Consider the following 22,774-nt stretch of genomic DNA (forward strand, 5'->3'; position numbering starts at 1 on the left):
GAGACTCTACGACCTATCTTAGATCTCCGGCCTCTAAACACATACGTACATTCTGACCATTTTCACATGCTTCAGCAGGTACTTCCGCTCCTCTCCCAGAACGACTTTCTCACCACACTGGACTTGAAAGACGCATACTTTCACATTCCGGTACACCATGCTCACAGAAAGTACCTCAGATTTGTAGTGGACGGGCAACACTACCAGTTCAAGGTGCTCCCATTCGGGGTCACAACAGCACCAAGGGTATTCACCAAGTGCCTAGCGGTAGTGGCGGCACACCTCAGAAGACAGCACATTCACGTCTTCCCATATTTGGACGACTGGCTGATAAAAGCCGCGTCCCACAACCAATGTGTACAACACACCGCCACCACAATCCAACTACTTCACCAGCTTGGCTTCACGGTGAACCACCAAAAGTCCCAGCTAACACCATCCCACATAAAGCAATACCTCGGTGCCACCATAGACACCTCAAAAGCCATAGCCTACCCCAATCCTGCCAGGATTGCAAGCATTCAGGCTTTGCGTCAAAGATTCATACCTCAACACTCTCTCCCAGCAAGAGTGTTTATGCAACTCCTAGGGATGATGGCCTCTTGCATTTTCATAGTCCCTCACGCAAGACTCCAGATGCGTCCACTCCAAGAGTGCTTAGCGTGCCAATGGAACCAGGCCCAGGGGCAACTAACAGATCTGGTGTTGGTAGACGGTCGCACCCATCGCTCTATGCAGTGGTGGAACACCACAAATCTTTCCAGAGGTCGACCGTTCCTGGACCCAGTTCCACAAATAATACTAACAGACGCATCGCTCTCCGGCTGGGGAGCTCATCTATTACACCTCACAGTGCAGGGCACATGGACGCTGCAACAAAAGATACTCCATATCCACCATCTGGAGTTACTGGCAATCTTTCTAGCCCTAAAATCCTTATAAACACATATTTTAGTCAAGGCAGTCCTCATTCGCACAGACAACATGACGGCCATGTACTACATTCAAAAACAAGGCGGCACACACACTCCACAGCTCTCTCAACTAGCACAGAGCATATGGAGATGGGCAATTCCACACAAAATCTTTCTCCTAGCCCAACATGTCCCAGTAGTCCAAAACACCATGGCAGATCTGCTCAGCAGACAGACGCAACAGATCCACGAATGGGAACTTCACCCACAGGTTCTTCACCCGTTCTTTCAGATGTGGAGGCATCCACAGATAGACCTCTTCGCCACCCACGAAAACAAAAAATGCCCAAGCTTCGCACCAGATACCCACACCCATTGTCCAAAGGCAATGCAATATGGATGAACTGGTCAGGCAAATTTGCGTACGCCTTTCCACCTCTCCCACTAATTCCATTAGTGGTGCGAAAGCTGCAACAGAATTCCCTCACACTGGTCTTAGTAGCTCCAACGTCGGCCAGAAAACCGTGGTACACCACGCTGCTAGAACTCTCGGTAGTACCACACCCAAAGCTACACCTCTCACCATGCCTCCTAACCCAGAACCATGGAGAGATCAGACACCCGGACCCAGCTCAGCTCAACCTTGCGGTTTGGCTCCTGAGATCCTAGAATTCGGATACCTTAACCTTCCCCCTGACTGTATGAACGTCATCAGAGAAGCTAGACGCCCTACCACTAGAGCCTGCTACGCTGCCAAGTGGAAAAGATTTGTTGTTTATTGCCATAACAACACAATCAATCCTCTATACGCATCTATACAGCACATCATATGCTACTTGCTCCATTTACAAAGGTGTAACCTAGCATATACATCCATTCGGCTACACCTCGCAGCAATTGCCGCTTACCTACAGAACAGACAGCACCTATCACTTTTCAGAGTGCCTGCCATTAAAGCCTTCATGGAAGGCCTGAAACTAATAATTCCCCCCAGAGTACCACCCTCACCTGTGTGGAACTTAAATATAGTTCTCACAAGGTTAATGGGACCGCCCTTCGAACCTTTGCATAAATGCGAACTGCAATTTCTCACATGGAAAACCGCTTTTCTTGTAGCCATCACTTCCCTTAGAAGGGTCAGTGAGATACAAGCACTTACTATACAAGAACCTTTTCTCCAAATGCACCAGAACAAGGTTGTTCTCTGTACCAACCCAAAATTCCTACCCAAAGTCATTTCCCCCTTTCATCTAAACCAATCGGTAGAATTACCGGTATTTTTCTCACAACCTCAAACGGTTGCAGAAAGGGCTCTGCACACGCTAGATGTTAAACGGGCCTTACTTTACTATATCCAGAGAACACAACCTTTCAGAAAGACCAAACAACTATTTGTCTCTTTCTCTCCACCACACAAAGGCAAACCCCATCTCAAAATCAGGGATAGCTAGGTGGATTGTAAAATGCATACAGATTTGCTACCACAAAGCAAAACGAAGGCTATCTGTTCCCCCTAAAGCCCACTCTAAACGAAAGATAAGGGCTTCTAGGGCTTTTCTAGGGAACATCCCATTAGATGATATCTGCAAAGCAGCTACATGGTCAACACCGCACACTTTCACTAAACATTACTGTGTAGATGTGCAAACCAAGCAACAAGCTAGTGTGGGCCAGGCTGTACTAAAAACACTATTTCAAACCACTGCAAGAGATACTGGTGGTCGCCGCTAAGGTTGGGAACTGCTATGTAGTCTATGCAAAAGTGTGTAATCTGCAGCTCATATACCTCGAACGGAATATGCTACTTACCAGTATGCATCTGTTCTTGGCATGTAGAGCTGCAGATCTACACACGCCCACCCGCCTCCCTGTATCTGTTCCAGTCTATCTTATTTAGATACAACACACATGGGTTTCTTCACTGTTATTACTACGCTCCATCTTTCCCTGTTGGCGAAAAACAATCTGAGGATGGAGCCGAAGCCCATGCGCAATACCATCCAAGGGAGGAGTCACCGACCTCGTGACATCCAAAGACTTTCCAAGAGGAAAAACAAACTGCAAACATCGGGGCCCAACACCAGATGGCGATCTATGCAAAAGTGTGTATATCTGCAGCTCTACATGCCAAGAACAGATGCATACTGGTAAGTAGCATATTCCATCTGTCTACCTTATATATTTGTAAATTTAATGTATAGAGTTTAGTTTGTAGGTAAAACATGTACATTTCCTTCAAATAAAAACCACTGAATGGACAATATATTATTCAGTGTTGCATACTAGCGAAAAGGAAATTACTAACCCACACTACCTCCTCTGAGTAGGACACTGACTGCTCTGCTATTCTGAAAGTCAAGTGCCTCAGTGGGGTACTTGGCTTCCATTATGGAGGCAATTGTGGATGGATTACTTGTAAAGGACTCTCATCCCAATGTCTTACATCAAGGAAAAAACTGTATTCAAATGTTCTAATTTTTATAGATCTTTTCGAAGATTGTTTGCAAATTGATTTGTTTTTTTTTATATTCTGTAACAGCTCAACAGTCTAATCAGTCTCCATTGTCCTTAACATCTGATGCTTCATCACCAAGATCCTACGTATCTCCGAGGATAAGCACACCTCAGAGTAACACCGTTCCTCTGAAGCCTTTGATCAGTACACCACCTGTATCATCGCAGCCAAAGGTATTATGCTGAATCCTGCACTGCAATTTCTCAATACAAACCCTTGTTTTGTCTAAATCGATTCCGTATCTATTTGTTTTTCAGGGACACTCAAAGCCTCGTAGTGTCTCATGTCACTTTGTTTTGCCACAATTTCATATGATTGGAGACTGTAAGAAAGTGCCCCTTTTTGCATGGTTTCACGCTAACCCTTTGCTAGATAACTGATGCTAACTTGACTGAGTGTGCCCTGTGTCCCTGCCAATCATGTTCTCAGGGTTTGTTCTTTCCAAAAACTGTACCTTTGTTTCCATTATTGGCACACCTCTGGACCACGGGTAGGTCCCTTGTAAAAGGTACCCCTGATACCAAAGGGCCTCTGAGAAGAAAAGGCCTATGAGGGCTGCAACATGTATTGTGCAACCTCTCACCTTAACACAAATGCGCTGTGTGAGAAAGTGCCCTCTTTCTGCATGGTTGCCCCCACGTTTTGCTGATTTGCTGATGTTCTTTGATTGAGTGTGCCCTGGGCTCCTGCTAAACTGGTACCCAGGGCCTATGTTCTTTCCCTAAAAACTGCATTTAAGCCTAAACCCAATTGGCATCTCTGGCCACAGGTCAGCCCCTGGTAAATGGTACCACAGGTACCCAGGGCACTGTGACCAGAGAAGGCATCTCATGGCTGCAGCACTTATTGTGCCACCCTTAGAGGTCTTGTACCCTGACACTCACACACTGCCTTTGCAGGCTGCGTGTCTTGGTGCAGAACAAAGTGAAGATTCGACATGGCACACATCCCTGTGTGCCATGCCAAAAACCCACTGCCCTGGCATAGATCAGTCACCCCTCTAGCTGGGTGCACTATACCTGTGGTGAGGGTATAGGTGCATGAGCCCTGTACCCCTACAGTGTCTAAGTCCATTCTTAGACATAGGAAGTGCAGTGCTGCCATTAAGAGTATATGGTGCTGGGAGCTTGTCATTACGAACTCCAAAGCACCACAATGGCTACACTGAAAACTGAGAAGTTTGGTGTCAACCTTCTCAGTATATTAAACTCACACTCATGCCAGTGTGGGATTTAATAAAAAATGCACACAGATGGCATCTTCGAGATGCCCCCTGAAAACTAACCTAGTGTCCAGGCTGAGTGGCTGCTTTCAGCTGCCACCACCAGACAGGTTTCTGGACCACTGGGTCAAGAGCCTGCTGCTCCCTCGGGCCTGAAACAATGCACATCCTGGGACGGGGTGCCAAGCCTCCTCCCCCAGGAAGGGCAGGGTTCACGAATGGGAAGCGTCGAAGGCTTGCTGCCTTTGTGAGCTTCCCCAGGCCACTTGTTGCCCTCAGCAACTGTTCCCCACTGGTTCTGACCCCCACTTTGGTCGGGAGAACCGGCAGGAAAAACAAGTGAGGAAGACAGGTGTGCCTACTTCTGCCAACTCCACCCCTCAGGTGGGGGAGGGGAGGTGAGGTGAAGCACAACTCTCAGGCCATGCCATCTTGAAGATGGGGGGGAGTCAGCCAACCAGGGACTGGCTCATGCCCCTTCCCCCTGGAGGGTGGCACAATAGGGGGGTGCCCACCCCGGGAAGGGACCCATTGGTCCCTGCCTTTTTACTACCTGTAACACCCCTAAATCTAGTATTTAGGGGCACCCCTGAACCTTGCTTCCTCAGACAAGAAGAAACTACAAGAAGGACCTAACAGCCGTGCAGCAGCTAACAAGAGGAAGACGCCCCCTGACGTGGCCCCAGCTCTACCAGCCTGTCTCCCCCTCGAACCTGCTCCTTTGAAATCCGGGTGTGTCCTGGAGCCAGCAACCTCAAACCCCGGAGGACCTACCTGCCTTCAACTGCAAAGACTTTGTCTCCCGTGAACACCGAATTTGTTCATCTGCAATCTCTGGCTCCGGCCTGACACCGCGGATCTGCCTCACTCTGCACCCGCCGTCCACGGCCCGAGCTCGCGTGGGCAAACATTACTAAGAGGTCACCCCAGCAATCCTGAGCCGAGATCCGGTGACCCCCTGACCTGCTTCTAGGCTCCAGCTGATGCCTGCAGCCTAAATCCAGAAGGTCCCTGTAAGGAAGTGGGTTTCTGTTGCAGTAACCCTCCCACTTTTTGCCTGATAACTGATGCACCTTTCTTTGTTGTGCCCTGGGCTCCTGCCAATCAGGTGCCCAGGGCCTGTGTTCCTTCCCTAAAAACTTACTAACCGACAAAACCCAATTGGCATCTCTGGTCACATGTCAGCCCCTGGTAAATGGTACCCTAGGTACCCAGGGCCTTGTGACCAGAGAAGGCCTCTAAGGGCAGGAGCACTTATTGTGCCACCCTTAGAGGCCCTGTACCCGGACACACACACACTGCCCTTGCAAGCGGAGTGTCTGGGTGCAGAACAAAACAGTCGACATGGCACACATCCCTGTGTGCCATGCCCACAACACACACTGCCCTGGCATACATCCGCCACCCCTCTAGCTGGGTGCCCTATGCCAGTGGTGTGGGTACAGGTGCATGAACCCTGTGCTCCTACAGTACCCTGGTCCATTCCTGGGCACTGTAAGTGCAGTGCTGCCATTTAATAGTACATGGTGCTGAGAGCTTGTCAAACACGAACTCCACAGCACCATAATGGCAACACTGAAGACTGAGAAGTTTGGTATCAAACGTCTCGGCACATTAAACCCGCACTGATGCCAGTGTGGGATTTAATGTACAATGCACGGCAGAGGGCATCTTAGAGATGCCCCCTGAACCTAACCTGCAATCCACGTCTTGTCTGAGGGGCTGCCTAGGCTGCCACACAGCAGACATGTTGCTGGACCCCTGGGCAGAGAGCCATCCGCTCTCCTGGGCCTGCAACAATGCACATACTGGGCGAGGTGCTTGGTCTCCTCCCCCAGGATGGGCAGGGGAAGCTTCAAAGGTATGCCGCCTTTGTGAGCTTCTCCAGGCCACTTGCTGTACTCAGCAACTGGCCCCTACCGGTTCTGACCCCCACTCTGGCGGGAAGACTGGCCGGTAACCCCAAGGAAGGAAATGGGGTGTGCCAGCCTCTGGCAAGCTCACCCGTCAGGTGAGGGAGGCGAGGTGAAGCATATCTCCGGGCTTTCACCATCTTGAAGATGGGAAGCCCTGCCCAATTACGACTAGGCTACTGCCCCCCTCCCACAGGAGTGTGGCAGGATAGGGGGTGTACCCACCCCAGGGAAGGGACCCATTGGTCCCCGCCCTTTACCTACCTGTAACGCCCCTAAATTTAGAATTTAGGGGCACCCTAAACCTTCCATCCTCAGATCCAGATTCCGAAACGAGAGCAGAACAAGGAACAAGAATACCTGCCGTGCAGCTGCTAACACCAACTGATATGGCCCCAGCCCTACCGGCCTGTCGTCCCTCGAACCTCCTCCTTCTAAACCCCGGCATCTCCAGTGGTCAGCAACCTAAAAAATCCCAGAGGACCTGACTGCCTTGTGACTCTGAGCATCTGGGACTCCCACGAGCAGTGGTACTGCTCAAAGCTAGTAACTGACCCCTGGCATCAGCCAGGAACCTCGAACCCTGCACACTCAAGGACCCACCTCGACGCTCCTGACGACGCCTGCAGCCTCAGAACAAGGTGCCCCCCTACCGCGATCAACAGAGGGTAAGATTTCCAGACACCAAAAGGCACCCCTGCATGCGGCGCCCCCCTGTGCCGGACTCCTGGGTACCTACCTATCCTCCAACTACCCAAATTACCTCTCTAAGTGGTGGTGGCACCAGAAGAATCTTCGTCCCAGAGCTTGTAGCCTTTGTTCGTTCTTGAGCTTCTCCATTGAAATCCATTGAGCGCCCGACGACTCAAAAGCACCCTGCACCCAGCCGCCCGAGTGCCCCTGGCAGTGCAACCTCTACTCTAATCTACTTCCCCATTTGCCCTGAGCAAGTGACCAGGAGCGCAGCTCCCACAGCCGTGTGGTCTGCTAGCCAGCAGCCACCAACCAAAGGCCCCCTGCCTCCCATAGGATAACATTGGGCCTAACTCACTCTGCACCCGGCTGCCCCTATGCCGCTGAGGGTGTAACAACTGTACTTACCTGACCCTGGGAGACCCCTGAGTCTATGCCCAGAACCTTAACTCTGCCAGTCGAGTACTTGCCCCAAAGCCGATAACTCACTTTTCTTCCATAGGGTAACATTGACTGTGCGAGTTTTGAAACTTTAAAATATTCATCTAAAATCAGCTGAATTACGAAAACGAATTTACTCACCTGAGGAGAGATCCCAGTGCTGGATCTTGGTGCCCAGCACTGACCCTGAAAAGTAATTACAACCGTACTTACCGATAACTTGATTCTACTTCCATAGGATAACATTGCCTAGTTTTCACCAGAAATGTGTCTGTCGTTAAAATCGCCTGTATATCAAAAACGCATTCTTTCAACTGTTTACAGGAGATGTCCCAGTGCTGGATCCAGGATCCAACACGGAGTTAGAAAAAGTAACAATAACTCCACTTACCTGCTAAGTGAATTTCCTCCCATAGGATAACATTGGTGATTCTCTGTCAAAAACTTTGTCAACTTTTAAAATACAATAATATTCCTTAGAAATCACATCTGTAACAAAGCGTTTTTACTCAACTGTTTACAGGAGATGTCCCAGGACTGAATCTAGGATCCAGTCCTGTGGTAAGAAAAGTAATCCAAAAAGTAATCTATTGCATTGAACTAGCAATTCCCATTGAGCTCAATGTTATATTGTGTTGCCTATTGCAACAACTGTATCTATTGCATTCAAAAGTCTATTGCATATTGAAAGTATTTATCTAAAGCATCTCACTCTGAGAAAGTATATTATGATACCTTTTGTTGGTTCTAAAATAAAACTATATATTTTTATACAAAACCATTGGCCTAGTGTTCAGTTATTGAGTGTGTGAGACCATTTCATGACTGAGTGTGTACAACAAATGCTTTACACTGTCCTCTGATACTGCCTTACTGCTCGACCAAGCTACCACTTTAGAGAGTAAGGTTATATCCAACTTTAGCCTCTGCCTAACCTCTGGGGACTGTGGACTCTGTACCTATTTGGGAACAGTATATACAGAGCCACTTTCTTAGTCCCCCATCACGACCAGGAGCTGGTAAGAAGATCCGACCCCAAAAGGCACCCCTGCACCTTATGCCCCACGGCCTTGTGTGCCCAAACCGACTGTGCCTAACCAACCCCTAACTTCCCAACTTACCTCTCGAAGTGGTGATCGCACCCAGAAGAACTTCGTCCCCGAGCCCTTTGCAAACCGGAGGTTCCCCATTGAAACCAACGGGGCGCCCGCCGTCTGAACAGCACCCTGCACCCGGCCGCCCTAGTGCCGCTGAGGATGCACCTTTTGGTGCTACTTTGTTTCCCCATTTTCCTTGAGCTAAAGTGCAGGAGATTTGCTCCCACAGCAGAGTGGCCTGCTAGCCAGCAGTCCCCCTATCCCCCATTGGATAACATTGGGCCTCAGCCCTCTGTACCTGGCTGCCCTAGTGCCGCTGCAGGTGTAACAATAGTGCATCCTTGACCCTGGGGGAACCCTTGTTCTACCCCAGGAAATTCAACTCCAAAGACCGATTACTTACCTGGTAATTGTTAACTTTCTTTCTCTCTATAGGAACCTATTGACTGTCTTTCTCTGAAAAATGTGTGGAGACCTGAAAAATAACAATTGTGCAAAACTGACTTTACTTACCTTTTCTCTAGGCAATGTCCCAGTGTGATATCTAGGCATATCACACTGAGTAGAAAAAGTAATCTCAAAAGCAACGTAAAAGTAACTTCCCTGTAATTTTCATTTCAAAGTCGATACGAAGTATATGTACAGCATTTCACAGTACTGCATTACCAGTAATTCAAACGGTAACCATTTCAAAAGTATATTTACAATTGCATTTCAAACTGTATATTTAATGCAAAGTATTTATCAACTTACCTGTGCCAGGCTTGCTTGATTCTAGAAAATAAAATAACAAAGAATATTTTTAAACAAAACAATTGGTCTGAAGTTCAGTCTTTGAGTGTGTGAATTCATTTGCTGACTGAGTGTGTGCAACAAATGCTTTACACTGTCCTCTGATACTGCCTTACTGCTCGACCAAGCTACCACTTTAGAGAGTAAGGTTATATCCAACTTTAGCCTCTGCCTAACCTCTGGGGACTGTGGACTCTGTACCTATTTGGGAACAGTATATACAGAGCCACTTTCTTAGTCCCCCATCACGACCAGGAGCTGGTAAGAAGATCCGACCCCAAAAGGCACCCCTGCACCTTATGCCCCACGGCCTTGTGTGCCCAAACCGACTGTGCCTAACCAACCCCTAACTTCCCAACTTACCTCTCGAAGTGGTGATCGCACCCAGAAGAACTTCGTCCCCGAGCCCTTTGCAAACCGGAGGTTCCCCATTGAAACCAACGGGGCGCCCGCCGTCTGAACAGCACCCTGCACCCGGCCGCCCTAGTGCCGCTGAGGATGCACCTTTTGGTGCTACTTTGTTTCCCCATTTTCCTTGAGCTAAAGTGCAGGAGATTTGCTCCCACAGCAGAGTGGCCTGCTAGCCAGCAGTCCCCCTATCCCCCATTGGATAACATTGGGCCTCAGCCCTCTGTACCTGGCTGCCCTAGTGCCGCTGCAGGTGTAACAATAGTGCATCCTTGACCCTGGGGGAACCCTTGTTCTACCCCAGGAAATTCAACTCCAAAGACCGATTACTTACCTGGTAATTGTTAACTTTCTTTCTCTCTATAGGAACCTATTGACTGTCTTTCTCTGAAAAATGTGTGGAGACCTGAAAAATAACAATTGTGCAAAACTGACTTTACTTACCTTTTCTCTAGGCAATGTCCCAGTGTGATATCTAGGCATATCACACTGAGTAGAAAAAGTAATCTCAAAAGCAACGTAAAAGTAACTTCCCTGTAATTTTCATTTCAAAGTCGATACGAAGTATATGTACAGCATTTCACAGTACTGCATTACCAGTAATTCAAACGGTAACCATTTCAAAAGTATATTTACAATTGCATTTCAAACTGTATATTTAATGCAAAGTATTTATCAACTTACCTGTGCCAGGCTTGCTTGATTCTAGAAAATAAAATAACAAAAAGAATATTTTTAAACAAAACAATTGGTCTGAAGTTCAGTCTTTGAGTGTGTGAATTCATTTGCTGACTGAGAGTGTGCAACAAATGCTTAACATTGTCCTCTGATACTGCCTTACTGCTCGACCACACTACCACAAATGAAGAGTAAGGTTCTATCTAACTTTGATTCTGCCTACCTTTGGGGATCCACTGAACTCTGTGCATACTATACCTCACTTTGGTATAGTATATATAGAGCCAGCTTCCTGCAAGTGTGGCGTTTGAAAACCTGAAGAAATTCTTTAAAATTGTACTATTTAACCCAAAACGATTTTACTTACTGGTTTACAGAAAATGTCCCAGAGTAGTATCCGGGCATGCTACTGAGTAAAAGAAGTAACCTAAAAAGTAACTTACCTGGTATTTTATTGAAAAGCCCTTTCAAGTCTATGTACTGTATTTGCAAAGTATTACATTTCTCTGCAATCCTACTGTAAGTCAAAACAAGGTGTATATACATTACAAATTAAAACGGTTTACAAACTGCATTACTACTGTAAATTATTTTTTGCTTACCTGTGCCAGGCTTGCTTTGTTCTAGAAAATAAAATAACTAAAAGAATATGTTCGAGGCATGAGCGCCAGATTGTATACTTTTGTATAGATCGCCATCTGGGCTCTGTGAGAAAGTGGCTCTGTATATACTGTTCCCAAATAGGTACAGGGTGTACAGAGTCCACAGTCCCCAGAGGTTTGGCATAGGCTAAAGTTGGATATAATCTTACTCTCTAAAGTGGTAGCTTGGTTGAGCAGTAAGGCAGTATCAGAGAACAGTGTAAAGCATTTGTTGCACACACTCGATCAGCAAATGGTCTCACACACTCAATAACTGAACTCTAGGGCAGTGGTTTATATATAAAAAATAAATGCTCTTTATTTTAGAACCGACAATAGGTGTTAAAATATACTTTCTCAGAATGAGATGCTTTATATAAATACTTTTGCAATATGCAATTGGCTTTTGTAGAAAGTTACAAGTGGTTGCAATAGGCAACACCATTTTAAACACAATAATGCTTTGAGTTCAATAGTGGTTTCAAGTTATTTGCAATAGATTACTTTTAGGATTACTTTTGGGATTCCAGGACTGGATCCTAGATTCAATCCTGGGTCAGTTCTCAGAATCAAGTGATGAAAGTCGACTTAATTACTGTAATGATTTTTAAACAATATTTAGCTATTTTAAAAGTTGACACTTGGAAAATAATTCATAGAAAACAATCCATCATTCCCTATGGAAGAAAATTCAAGTTGCAGGTATAGTATGTTTTCGTTACTTTTGTAATCCAGTACTGGGTGCCTAGACTCGGTACTGGGACCCTTATCCAAAACAGGTAAGTAATTAATTACGTTTTCACAATTTATACGATTTTTAAAGAATATTTAAAGTTAGCAGAAATCGACACTTAGAAGAAATTTCACAGAAAAACAGTCAATGGTTTCCTACGGAAGTAAATTGGGTTACTGGTAAGTACGGTTGTGAATATTTTTCAGGGTCAGTGCTGGGACCAGTCGGTTTGGATTTTTTTAAACAAAATTGGCCACTCTGCTCGACATTGGTCCTACCATCTTTCTATTGAGAACACGACTACCCTTACAAGCAACCGCCCTTGTGCCCCACCGATCCTTCCCGCGCTCAGGTCGGACGATCATCCTTCGTTCTGTCCCTCTTGGATCCCGAATCTTGAGTCACACAGTGTCCCTTCAACAACTTTATTACTCGTGTCCTGCATGATTTGCATCAAAAGCATTACTCTTTAATCTATGACCTCTGTCCTGATGATGACCTGAAATCATCCAGGTCGAAACGCCGTCGACGACACAGCCTAGAACTAAGGCCTCCCTGTGGTCAACCAAAACATCCCAAATAATTTCTTGTACTTTACTGTATATATTTATCTTGTTTGTTGACCCTTGTACCCCCTTTTTTCATTTGCGCCGTTCATGCTGTTTTTCACACTTCTGTATCACTGCGTCGCTCACTATTCACCAGCACGTTCAGTTGTTTACGTTGTGTGCTTAGGTCATTTTACAAGTGAATGTATTGTAGTGCTTCTTTAACTACTTGCACAATTGTATAAATACCTTTTCTTACTCTACCTATACTGTGGTCTCCCTTCTTGCCCCTTGGTTCTTATGTGATTTATCTCACTTGGTCAAAATTGGTTCCCCCTCCAAAATATTCTCCAGTTGAGACATTGTTTTTTGTTGTACATTGCGCCCGGTCTCTCCTGGGTTAACGGGTTATACTCCTGTGTATTGTTACCGCACCAAGATCCAGCACTGGGAGCTCACCTAATAGCAGGTGAGTATTTTCATTTTCCTTATTCGATTGATTTTTGGTGAATATTTTAAGTTTTGAAAAGTCCACACTTAAAAGAAATTTCAGGAAAAACCAGTCAATGTTACCCTATGGAGAAAATTGAGTTATCGTCTTTTAGGTAAGTTCTCGACTGGCAAAGTTAAGGTTCTGGGCACAGACTCGGGGGTCTCCCAGAGTCAGGTAGGTACAGTAGTTACACCCTCAGCGGCACAGGGGCATCCGGGTGCAGAGTGAGTTAGGCCCAATGTTATCCTATGGGAGGCAGGGGGGCCTTGGTTGGTGGCTGCTGACTAGCGGGCCACGCGGCTGTGGGAGCTGGCCTCCTGGTCACTTGGGAAAGTGGGGAAGTAGGTAGGTGTAGAGGTTGCACTGCCAGGGCCACTCGGGCGGCTGGGTGAGGGTGCTTTTGAGCCTTCGGGCGCTCAATTGATTTCAATGGGAAAGTTCCGGTTTAGAAAAAGACTGCTAGCTCGGGAACGAAGATTCTTCAGGTGCCACCACCACTTCGAGAGGGAAGTTGGGTACGTGGAGGATAGGTAGGTACCCAGAAGTTGGGCACAGGGGGCCGCGGGGCGCAGGGGTGCCTTTTGGTGTCGGGAAATCTTACCCTCTTTATCGCGATTGGGGGGGTGGGGGGGGGGATGGTACCTGGTTCTGAGGCTGCAGGTGTCAGGAGCGTCGATGGAAGTCCTTGGGTGCCGGACTCTGGGTCACAGTCTCCGTGGTGTCGTCATCGTGGTCTTTGTTCACTCCGGCACAGGCCATACTTGCCGGGTGCAGTGTGTGTAGGGTTCGCGGTTCTGGGTTGATGGCAGGGATTAGAAGCTGATTTTGAGTAGAGCTCTACTCATGGGAGTCCCAGGTGCTTAGAGCCAAAAGGTGGCCAGGTCCTCCGGGGTTTGTGAGGTTGCTGGCCACAAGAGATGCCGGGTTGGAGCAGGTTCGAGGGTCGACAGGCCGGTAGGGCTAGGGCAAAAGCAGTTGGTGTCTTCCTCTTCTTAGCAGCTGCAGGGCAGGTCTTCTTTCTTCTTGCTCTTCTTTGTATTTCGGAATCTGGAATCGGGAAGGAAGCTTCAGGGTGCCCCTAAATACTAGATTTAGGGGCGTTACAGGTAGGTGAAGGGCAGGGACCAATGGGTCCCTGTCCTGGGGTGGGTACACCCCCTATCCTGCCTCTCCTGTGGGAGGGGGGCAGTAGCCTAATCCATCTTCAAGATGGCGAGAGCCCGGAGATGTGCTTCACCACGCCTCCCCCACCTGAGGGGTGGGGTTGGTAGGCTGGCACATCCCCTGTCCTTATTTGGGGTTTCCGGCCAAAGCTTCCCACCAGAGTGGGGGTTGCAGGGGCCTGGGGAAGCTCACAGAGGCAGCATGCCTTTGAAGCTTCCCCCTGCCCATCCTGGGGGAGGAGATCTAGCACCTCGCCCAGGATGTGCATTGTTGCAGAGCCAGGAGAGCAGGGGCTCTCCTACCCAGGGGTCCAGCAACATGTCTGCTGTGTGGCAGCCTAGGCAGCCTCAGAACAGACGTTGATTGTAGGTTAGGTTTCAGTGGGCCTCTCTAAGATGCCCTCTGTGGTGCTTGGTGTGAGAAAGTGGCTCTGTATATACTGTTCCTTAATAGGTACAGGGTGTACAGAGTCCACAGACCCCAAGGGTTTAACAGAGGTTAAAGTTAGATATAACCTTACTCTCCAAAGTGGTAGCCTGGTCGAGCAGTATGGCAGTATCAGAGGACAGTGTAAAGCATTTGTTGTACACACTCAGTCAGCAAATGGTCTCACACACTCAATAACTGAACTCTAGGCCAATGGTTTGTATATAAAAAAAATATATGCTTGTTTTATTTTAGAACCAACACTTGGAATTATAATATACTTTCTCGATAGGAGATGTTTCATAAAAATACTTTTGTATATGCAATAGACTTTTTAGTAAACGGTTACAAGTAGTTGCAGTAGGCAACTCTATTTCTAAACACAATACATTGAGCTCAATGATAAATTCAAATTATATGCCACAGATTACTTTTTAGATTACTTTTGTAATTCCAGGCTTGGATCCTAGATCCAGTCCTGGGTCAGTTCTCAGAATCAGCTATTGAAAGTCGACTTTGGTACTGTAATGATTTTTAACTAATATTTAGCTATTTTAAAAGTTAGCACTTAGAAAATATTTCAGAGCAAACAATCAATGATTCCCTATGGAAGGAAATGTAGGTTACAGGTACAGTAGGTTATCGTTACTTTTGTAATCCAGTACCTGGTGTCTAGACTCAGTACTGGGACCTTTATCCAAAAGAGGTAAGTAATTACGTTTTCAGATGTTATACGATTTTTGATGAATATTTAGAAATTGCAGAAATCAACACTTAGAAGAAATTTCACAGAAAAGCAGTCAATGGTTTGCTATGGAAGAAAAATTAGTTCAAGGTAAGTATAGTTGTGGGTACTTTTCAGAGTCAGTGCTGGGCACCAAGATCCAGCACTGGGAGCTCACCTAAGAGCAGGTGAGTAAATTTGTTTTTGGTACTCTGCTGATTTTTGGTGAATATTTTGAGTTTTGAAAAGTCCACACTTAGAAGAATTTCCAAGAAAAAGCCAGTCAATGTTACCCTATGAGGAAAATGAAGTTAGCGGTTTAAGGGTAAGTACTCGACTGGCTGAGTTGAAGTTCTGGGCATAGACTCAGGGGTCCCCCAGTGTCAGGTAGGTACAGTTAGTTCACCCTCAGCGGTTTCAGGACGGCCGGGTGCAGAGAGAGTTAGGCCCAATGTTATCCTATGAGGGATAGGGGGGGCCTTGGTTGGTGGCTGCTGTCTGGCAAGCCACGCAGCTGTGGGAGCTGGGCTCCTGGTCACTTACTCAGGGCAAGTGGGGAAGTAGGTTAGAGTAGAGTTTTCACTGCCAGGGCCACTCGGGCGGCTGGGTGCAGTCGGGCGCTCAATTGATTTCTATGGGAAATCTCCGGTTTGGAAAAAGACTGCAGGCTCGGGGACGAGGACTCTTCAGGTGCCACCACCACTTCGAGAGGTAAGTTGGGTAGTTGGAGGATAGGTAGGTACCCCGGGATTGGGCACAGAGGGCCGTGGGGCGCCGGGTGCAGGGGTGCCTTTTGGTGTCGGGAAATCTTACCCTCTGTTGATCGCGGTTGGGGGTGGCACTCTGTTCTGAGGCTGCAGGCTTCTCCAGGATTGTCGAGGGGGGGGTCCTTGGGTGCCGGACTCGGGGTCACAGTCGCCATGGGGTCGTCCTCGTGGGTTTAGGTCACTCCGGCACCGGCCAGGCTTGGCGGGTGCAGAGTGGGCTGGGATCGCGGTTCTGTCTGCTGCCAGGGGTGAAAGGTAGGTTCTGAGTAGAGCCTCTACTCATGGGAGTCCCAGGGAATCAGAGTTCAAAGGTAGCCAGGTCTTCCGGGGTTTCTGAGGTTGCTGGCCACAAGAGATGCCGCGCTGGAGCAGGAGCAGGTTCGAGGGTCGACAGGCCGGTAGGGCTGGGGCCAAAGCAGTTGGTGTCTTCCTCTTTTTAGCAGCTGCAGGGCAGGTCTTTGTTCTTCTTGCTCTTCTTGTAGTTTCGAATCTGGGGAAGGAAGGTTCAGGGTGCCCCTAAATACTAGATTTAGGGGCGTTACAGGTAGGTGAAGGCCAGGGACCAATGGGTCCTTGTCCTGGGGTGGGTACACCCCCTATCCTGCCTCTCTCCTGTGGGAGGGGGGCAGTAGCCTAATCCTGATAGGGTAGGGCCTCCCATCTTTAGGATGGCGAGAGCCCGGAGATGTGCTTCACCTCGCCTCCCACACCTGAGGGGTGGGGTTGGCAGGCTGGCACATCCCCTGTCCTTGTATGGGGTTTCCGGCCAAGCTTCCCGCCAGAGTAGGGGGTTGCAGTGGCCTGGGGAAACTCCAAATGGCGGCCTGCCTTTGAAGCTTCCCTTTGCTCATCCTGGGGGAGGAGATTTATCACCTCACCCAGGATGTGCATTGTTGCAGGCCCGGGAGAGCAGGGGCTCTCCCACCCAGGGGTCCAGCAACGGGTCTGCTGTGTGGCAGCCTGGGCAGCCTCAGAGCAGACGTGGATTGTAGGTTAGTTGTAAGGGGGCATCTCTAAGATGCCCTCTGGGGTGCTTGGTACATTAAATCCCACACTGGCATCAGTGTGGGTTTAATGTGCTGAGAAGTTTGATACCAAACTTCCCAGTCTTCAGTGTTGCCATTATGGTGCTGTGGAGCTCGTGTTTGACGAGCTCTCAGCACCATGTATTCTTAAATGGCAGCACTGCACTTACAGTGCCTGGGAATGGACCTGGGTACTGTAGGGGCACAGGGCTCTTGCTCCTGTGCCCACACCATGGGCATAAGGCACCCAGCCAGAGGGGTGGCTGACATATGCCTTGGCAGTGTAGGTAATAGGCATGGCACACAGAGAGGTGTGCCATGTCAACTCTTCACTTTTGTCCTGCACCCAGGCACTCAGCCTGCAAAGGCAGTGTGTGTGTGTGTGTGTGTGTAAGGGTACAGGGCCTCTAAGGGTGGCACAATGAGTGCTGCAGCCCTTAGGGGCCTTCCCTGGTCACAAGGCCCTGGGTACCTAGGGTACCATTTACCAGGGGCTGACATGTGGCCAGGGTTTGCCAATTTGGAGTTTGTGTGTTTTAAGGAAGGAACATAGGCCCTGGGCACCTGATTGGCAGGAGTCCAGGGTACACTCATTCAAAGTACATTCAGCAATTTAGCAAAAAGTGGGGGCATACCATGCAAGAAAGAGGGCACTTTCTCACACTTGGTACATTAAATCCCACACTGGCATGAGTGTGGATTTAATGTGCTGAGCAGTTTGATACCAAACTTCTCAGTCTTCAGTGCTGCCATTATGGTGCTGTGGAGTTCGTGTTTGACGAGCTCCCAGCACCATGTTCTCTTAAATGGCAGCACTGCACTTACAGGGCCCAGGAATGGACCTGGGTACTGTAGGGGCACAGGGCTCCTGCCTCTGTGCCCACACCACTGGCATAGGGCACCCAGCTAGAGGGGTGGCTCATGTATGCCAGGGCAGTGTAGGTTGTGGGCATGGCACACAGGGATGTGTGCTATGTCGTCTCTGGTTTGTCTTGAAACCAGACACTCAGCCTGCCAGGGCAGTGTGTGTGTTAGGGTACAGGGCCTCTAAGGGTGACACAATGAGTGCTGCAGCCCTTAGAGGCCTTCCCTGGTCACAAGGCCTTGGGTACCTAGGGTACCACTTACCAGGGGCTGACATTTGGCCAGGGTTTGCCAATTTTGTTTTGAGGTTTTTGTTTAGGGAAGGAACATAGGCCCTGGGCACCTGATTGGCAGGAGTCCAGGGCACACTCAGTCAAAGTACATTCAGCAATTCAGCAAAAAGTGGGGGCATAGCATGCAAGAAAGTTGGCACTTTCTCAGAACCTTCGCCATCTCAGGTGACTTCACCTGTAAGATTAAATACTCCTGCTGTTATCGGTCCTGAATACTACACAAACTGTTCCTCTCCAGGAACCAGCCTCCTCCGATGAGGAGGGGGAATTGCATGACACAACCTCGGAATGGGACGATTACAGAATGTCATTGTCTGCCTCACCAAGACCGCCCCTGGTAGATTCCCCACCAGAGGCTTTTGGGGGATTTCACAACTTGTTACGTGCAGTGAAAAAAATGTCTATACCCATGCCTTCCAAACAAGCTGACTGCTTTTTATACGATTTTAAAGAGCCTTTTCGTAAGTCAGTCCGAGCTATTCCCATAATAGATTATATCTGGGATTGAGGTATTAGGTTCATGAGAAACCCAGTTTCGGTGCTAGTGGTACTGCCACGTCTTGATAAAAAGTATAGAACCACAGATGTTGCCCCAGCGTGCCTCACAGGTCACCCAAAACCAGACTTGGTGGTAATGCAGGCCGCCCAACGACTCCAAAACTCCTGCGGCGCCTTCATCTGCACCCCTGTCTGGATTCCATTTGTATAAGGTTCTCAGCAATTTCTGCATTAACGGTTAAGGCTGCAAATTACCTGGCAATTATAAGGTGCTATGATGGCAAAATGTGATCGGACATTGCTTCATATATCGACCAGCTGCCGAAAGATGTGAAGGAAGACGCAAAAACGATTTTGCATGAAGTAGAGGGCATCCATTGAGATTATTGATTCAGCTATGGGTGTCGCTATGACAGGATTTAGGCAACTGGCTGGAGCTGCAGTATTGCGCAGACAGAGATGGCTTAAAGCCACCTCATTCCATCCAGAGGTTCAGAATAAAATACTGGACCTTCCATATGACGGGGGAAGCTCTTTTCGGTACTCATATAGAAGAGGCCCCCAAAACCATCATGGCAGACACAGATACTGCCAAGTCCTTGGCGACACTGCAATTCAGAAAATGTTCCTTTTTGAGGCTCTGCTACCCAGCGCATTCTTCAGCATCTCAATCATACCGGCCTTAGTACCAACAGAGGCAGCCACCTCAATCATCCTATATCAAACCAAATAGAGGGAGACCATGTTGTACGCCCCGATGTCGTCAGGCGGCGAAGGCCTCGAAGGATACGAGTCCACGGGCTCTTCGGGGTTTTCGGTGTCGATGTCCTGCCATTCCAGCTCCTGACTCGTCGACGGCGCCAAGCCGTAAAACGACTGCTGATCCTCATCATCACCTTCTCCCTCATAGTAGGTGCCTTCTTCCTCCTCTTCAGGACTTCTCGACTGCTCTTCGGCTTCGAAATCCCCTTCTTCCTCGATCTCCACGACATCCGTCGGCGGGACCGTTGGGATTTTGAATAGTTTCATTCGTTCGTCGAACTCCTTCTTCCTCTGAAGGATGCTCTCCATCTCCGCCTCGAGCCTTCTCTTTTTCTTCTCCATGCATGAGATGTGCTCGGCGTCGACCGCAGGTCTCTTCGACAGAGCTTGCGTCGACGCGGCCTTGTCTTTCATCGCCGAACGTCCCACCTCGTGCGTCTGTTTCGACGAACTCTGCCTCTCGGCTGTCTTCGGCACCTGGGAGTCTTTCTCGAAGGATCCGCTCGGCCTTTTGTCCTTTGAACCACTGGCGGACGTCAATCTTCGGCGCCAGTGTTTCCTTCGAGGACTTTGACTAATTTTTTCGAGAGTCACCATCCGATTTTCGGGGCCCTTTCGGTGGTTTTGTACTCGACGTGTCTCTTACCTCATCAGGCGTTTTCTTATCGGTCTCTGCGACCGTGAAGACATCCGGTCCCTCGGCGATGTTCTCTTCATCGTCGGTGGATAGGCCCAGTTCGTACAGCGACGGGGCCTTACCCTTGCCTTCCATGTTGAAGTTCTCTCATCCGGAGAGTCTTCGGCGTTGCAGTCCTTGCTCTCGTGGTCGAACGGCAGGCAAAGGTTGCACACCGGATGTTGGTCCTTCTGCGCGAACTTGTGGTGGCAGTTAGGGCAGAACTTGAATGGTGTCTTGTCCATTGCGCTCAGAGCCTCTGAGTGCGCATTTTCCTCTGTGCGTCGAAGAATTTCGAGGATCCCCTCCTCCTTCGTCGTCCCGGCTGTAATACCTTTCTCTCTGTAGTCTTCTAAAGGTACTCCTTCGATGAAACTCGCGTATTTTCCTTCTTCCTTCGTCTAAAACTCTGGAGCTTCTCGATGACGATCCAGACCCAACGGCGGAAAAAAGAACCCGAAGATGGCGCCCCAAAGGTGTGACTTCCGCAGGAAGCACGACGACGTCACGAGAGGTTCACCAAATGGTGGGACGTCGACGCCCACCTGGGCTACAAAAAAAACAACAAAAAAAAACAAAAGAAAGACTACGAATCCGGACCCAATCACCAGATCGCGGAATAATGCACAGCATAGTGAATCCAGAGAGATCTTCAATCTGCAAAACTACACCGACAGGAAAGAAACTATTCGTTCATCACTATGGACCGGTGGGTCCTTCGCCTAGTACAATTCCGACTCACACTAAAATGTATCCAGAAACTGCCTCCTACCCCTCCAAGTCTCTGCCCACAGGCATCTCAAAGCACTTGAGCAGGAGGTCAGAAACATGCTTCTAAAAGGAGCAATAGAAAAGGTCCCATTATCCAGCAAGGGAACAGGTGTCTATTCCCGTTTCTTCTTGGTCAGAAAGAAGTTAAAGCAATGGAGACCGATTTTGGACCTCCAAAGCCTAAATCTATACTCGAGGAAGCAATCCTTTCAAATGATAACACTGCAAGAGGTGCTGAAGCTCCTAAATCGACGAGATTTAATGACAACTTTAGACCTCCGGGATGCCTACTTCCACAACCCTATTTATCCAAAACACAGAAAATATCTCAGATTTGTGGTAGCTGGACACCACTACCTATTCAGAGTACTTCCCTTTGGTCTGAAGTCGGCTCCCAGGATTTTTACCAAGTACCTGCCTTCGGTCGCAGCGTTCCTCAGACAACAGCAACATCAAGTCTTTTTCCATCTCTGGACGACTGGCTGATCAAGGCTCCATCTGAGACAGCAGCAATAAAGTTACAAAAGCATACACTTCTCTCTTCAAGAAATTGGGTGTTACGATCAACCTACAAAAATCCTATCAAATTCTGTCTCAAAGAATTGTCTTCCTAGGAGCTCATTTAGACACCGTCTCCTTAAAGGCAAGTCCTGCGGAAGTACGTCAACAGCAACTTCTCAATGTGGCAAACTTCATCAGAAGAAAAAAGTATTTCGGTCCAACTTTACAAATCGCTTTTGGGAATGATGTAGTCTTGCATACCACTGGTTCCTTTCTGCCGTCTCAAGATGCGCCCAATTCAAGAAGAGCTGGACAAGCAGTGGATCCAAGCAAGAGGATCCTTCGACATTGTCAGCGTCACACCACACCTGCTGAAAGCCCTGGCGTGGTGGATAGATGAGAACCATCTGACAGTGGGAGTTTTCTTGCAAATAGTAGCTGCTCCACTAGTGGTTACGACGGATGTGTCCTTAGAGGGATGGGGAGCTAGTCTCCAAGAACTCCAAGTAAGCGGCAAGTGGAATCAAACTCAAACTTAATCCCACATAAACGTGCTGGAACTGAAAGCGGTGCATTTAGCCTTACAGGCATTTCTTCCAAGAATTCGCAACTCATCTGTGTTAGTCCGAACGGACAATACCCCTACGATGCACTATATAAAAAAGCCAGGCGGCAAAAAGTATCGCCATCTCTCCAGAGAGGCTCAGATCTTGTGGGAATCGGCTATAGCTCACGGAATCTGCTTACGAGCAGACCATGTCCTGGGACATCAGAACACGATTGCAGACACTCTAGGTAGGTTAACATCATGTCACGAATTGGAGATTCACTACCAAATGCTACAGGACATATTTTGGATCTGGGGCAGGCTAGACTTGGACCTGTTCACAACTCACCAGAACCGCAGATGCCGGTACTACGTAAGTTGGCATTATCAACAGGGGTCATGGGGGAATGTCTCTTCGATTGCATTGTCTGGCATCTTTGCTTACGCCTTTCCTCCCATTCTTCTCCCAAGAGTTCTGAGGAAGATAAAAACCGAACCATGCAAGCGCCACATAAGCACTGCTATACAGAACTGCTTCTTCTTTCGCCGGTTCCACACCTTCGACTTCCAGTATTCTCCAATCTCCTGACCATGAACCTGAGCCAGATCCTTCACCTGGATCTCAATTACTTGAATTTGTCGGCATGGCTCGTGAATGAGTTCCAACA

General features: G+C 48.3%; 1 protein-coding gene across 12 annotated transcripts in view; it reads left to right on the plus strand.

The window, feature by feature from the left end:
- WAC (WW domain containing adaptor with coiled-coil) overlaps nt 1-22,774 on the plus strand; it is a 600,841-nt gene that overhangs the window by 302,378 nt on the left and 275,689 nt on the right. For all 12 annotated transcript variants that reach the window (XR_014970123.1, XR_014970125.1, XR_014970124.1 and 9 more), the window contains exon 10: nt 3,454-3,602. Coding sequence is in view for 9 of the 12 variants with exons in the window: in XM_085631783.1 (XP_085487909.1) it covers nt 3,454-3,602 (149 nt within the window). In the remaining 3 variants the exon portion in view is untranslated. The remainder of the gene's footprint in view (nt 1-3,453; nt 3,603-22,774) is intronic.

The sequence above is a fragment of the Triturus cristatus genome, chromosome 10 (genome assembly GCF_964204655.1).
Source record: "Triturus cristatus chromosome 10, aTriCri1.1, whole genome shotgun sequence".
NCBI classification, from domain to species: domain Eukaryota; kingdom Metazoa; phylum Chordata; class Amphibia; order Caudata; family Salamandridae; genus Triturus; species Triturus cristatus.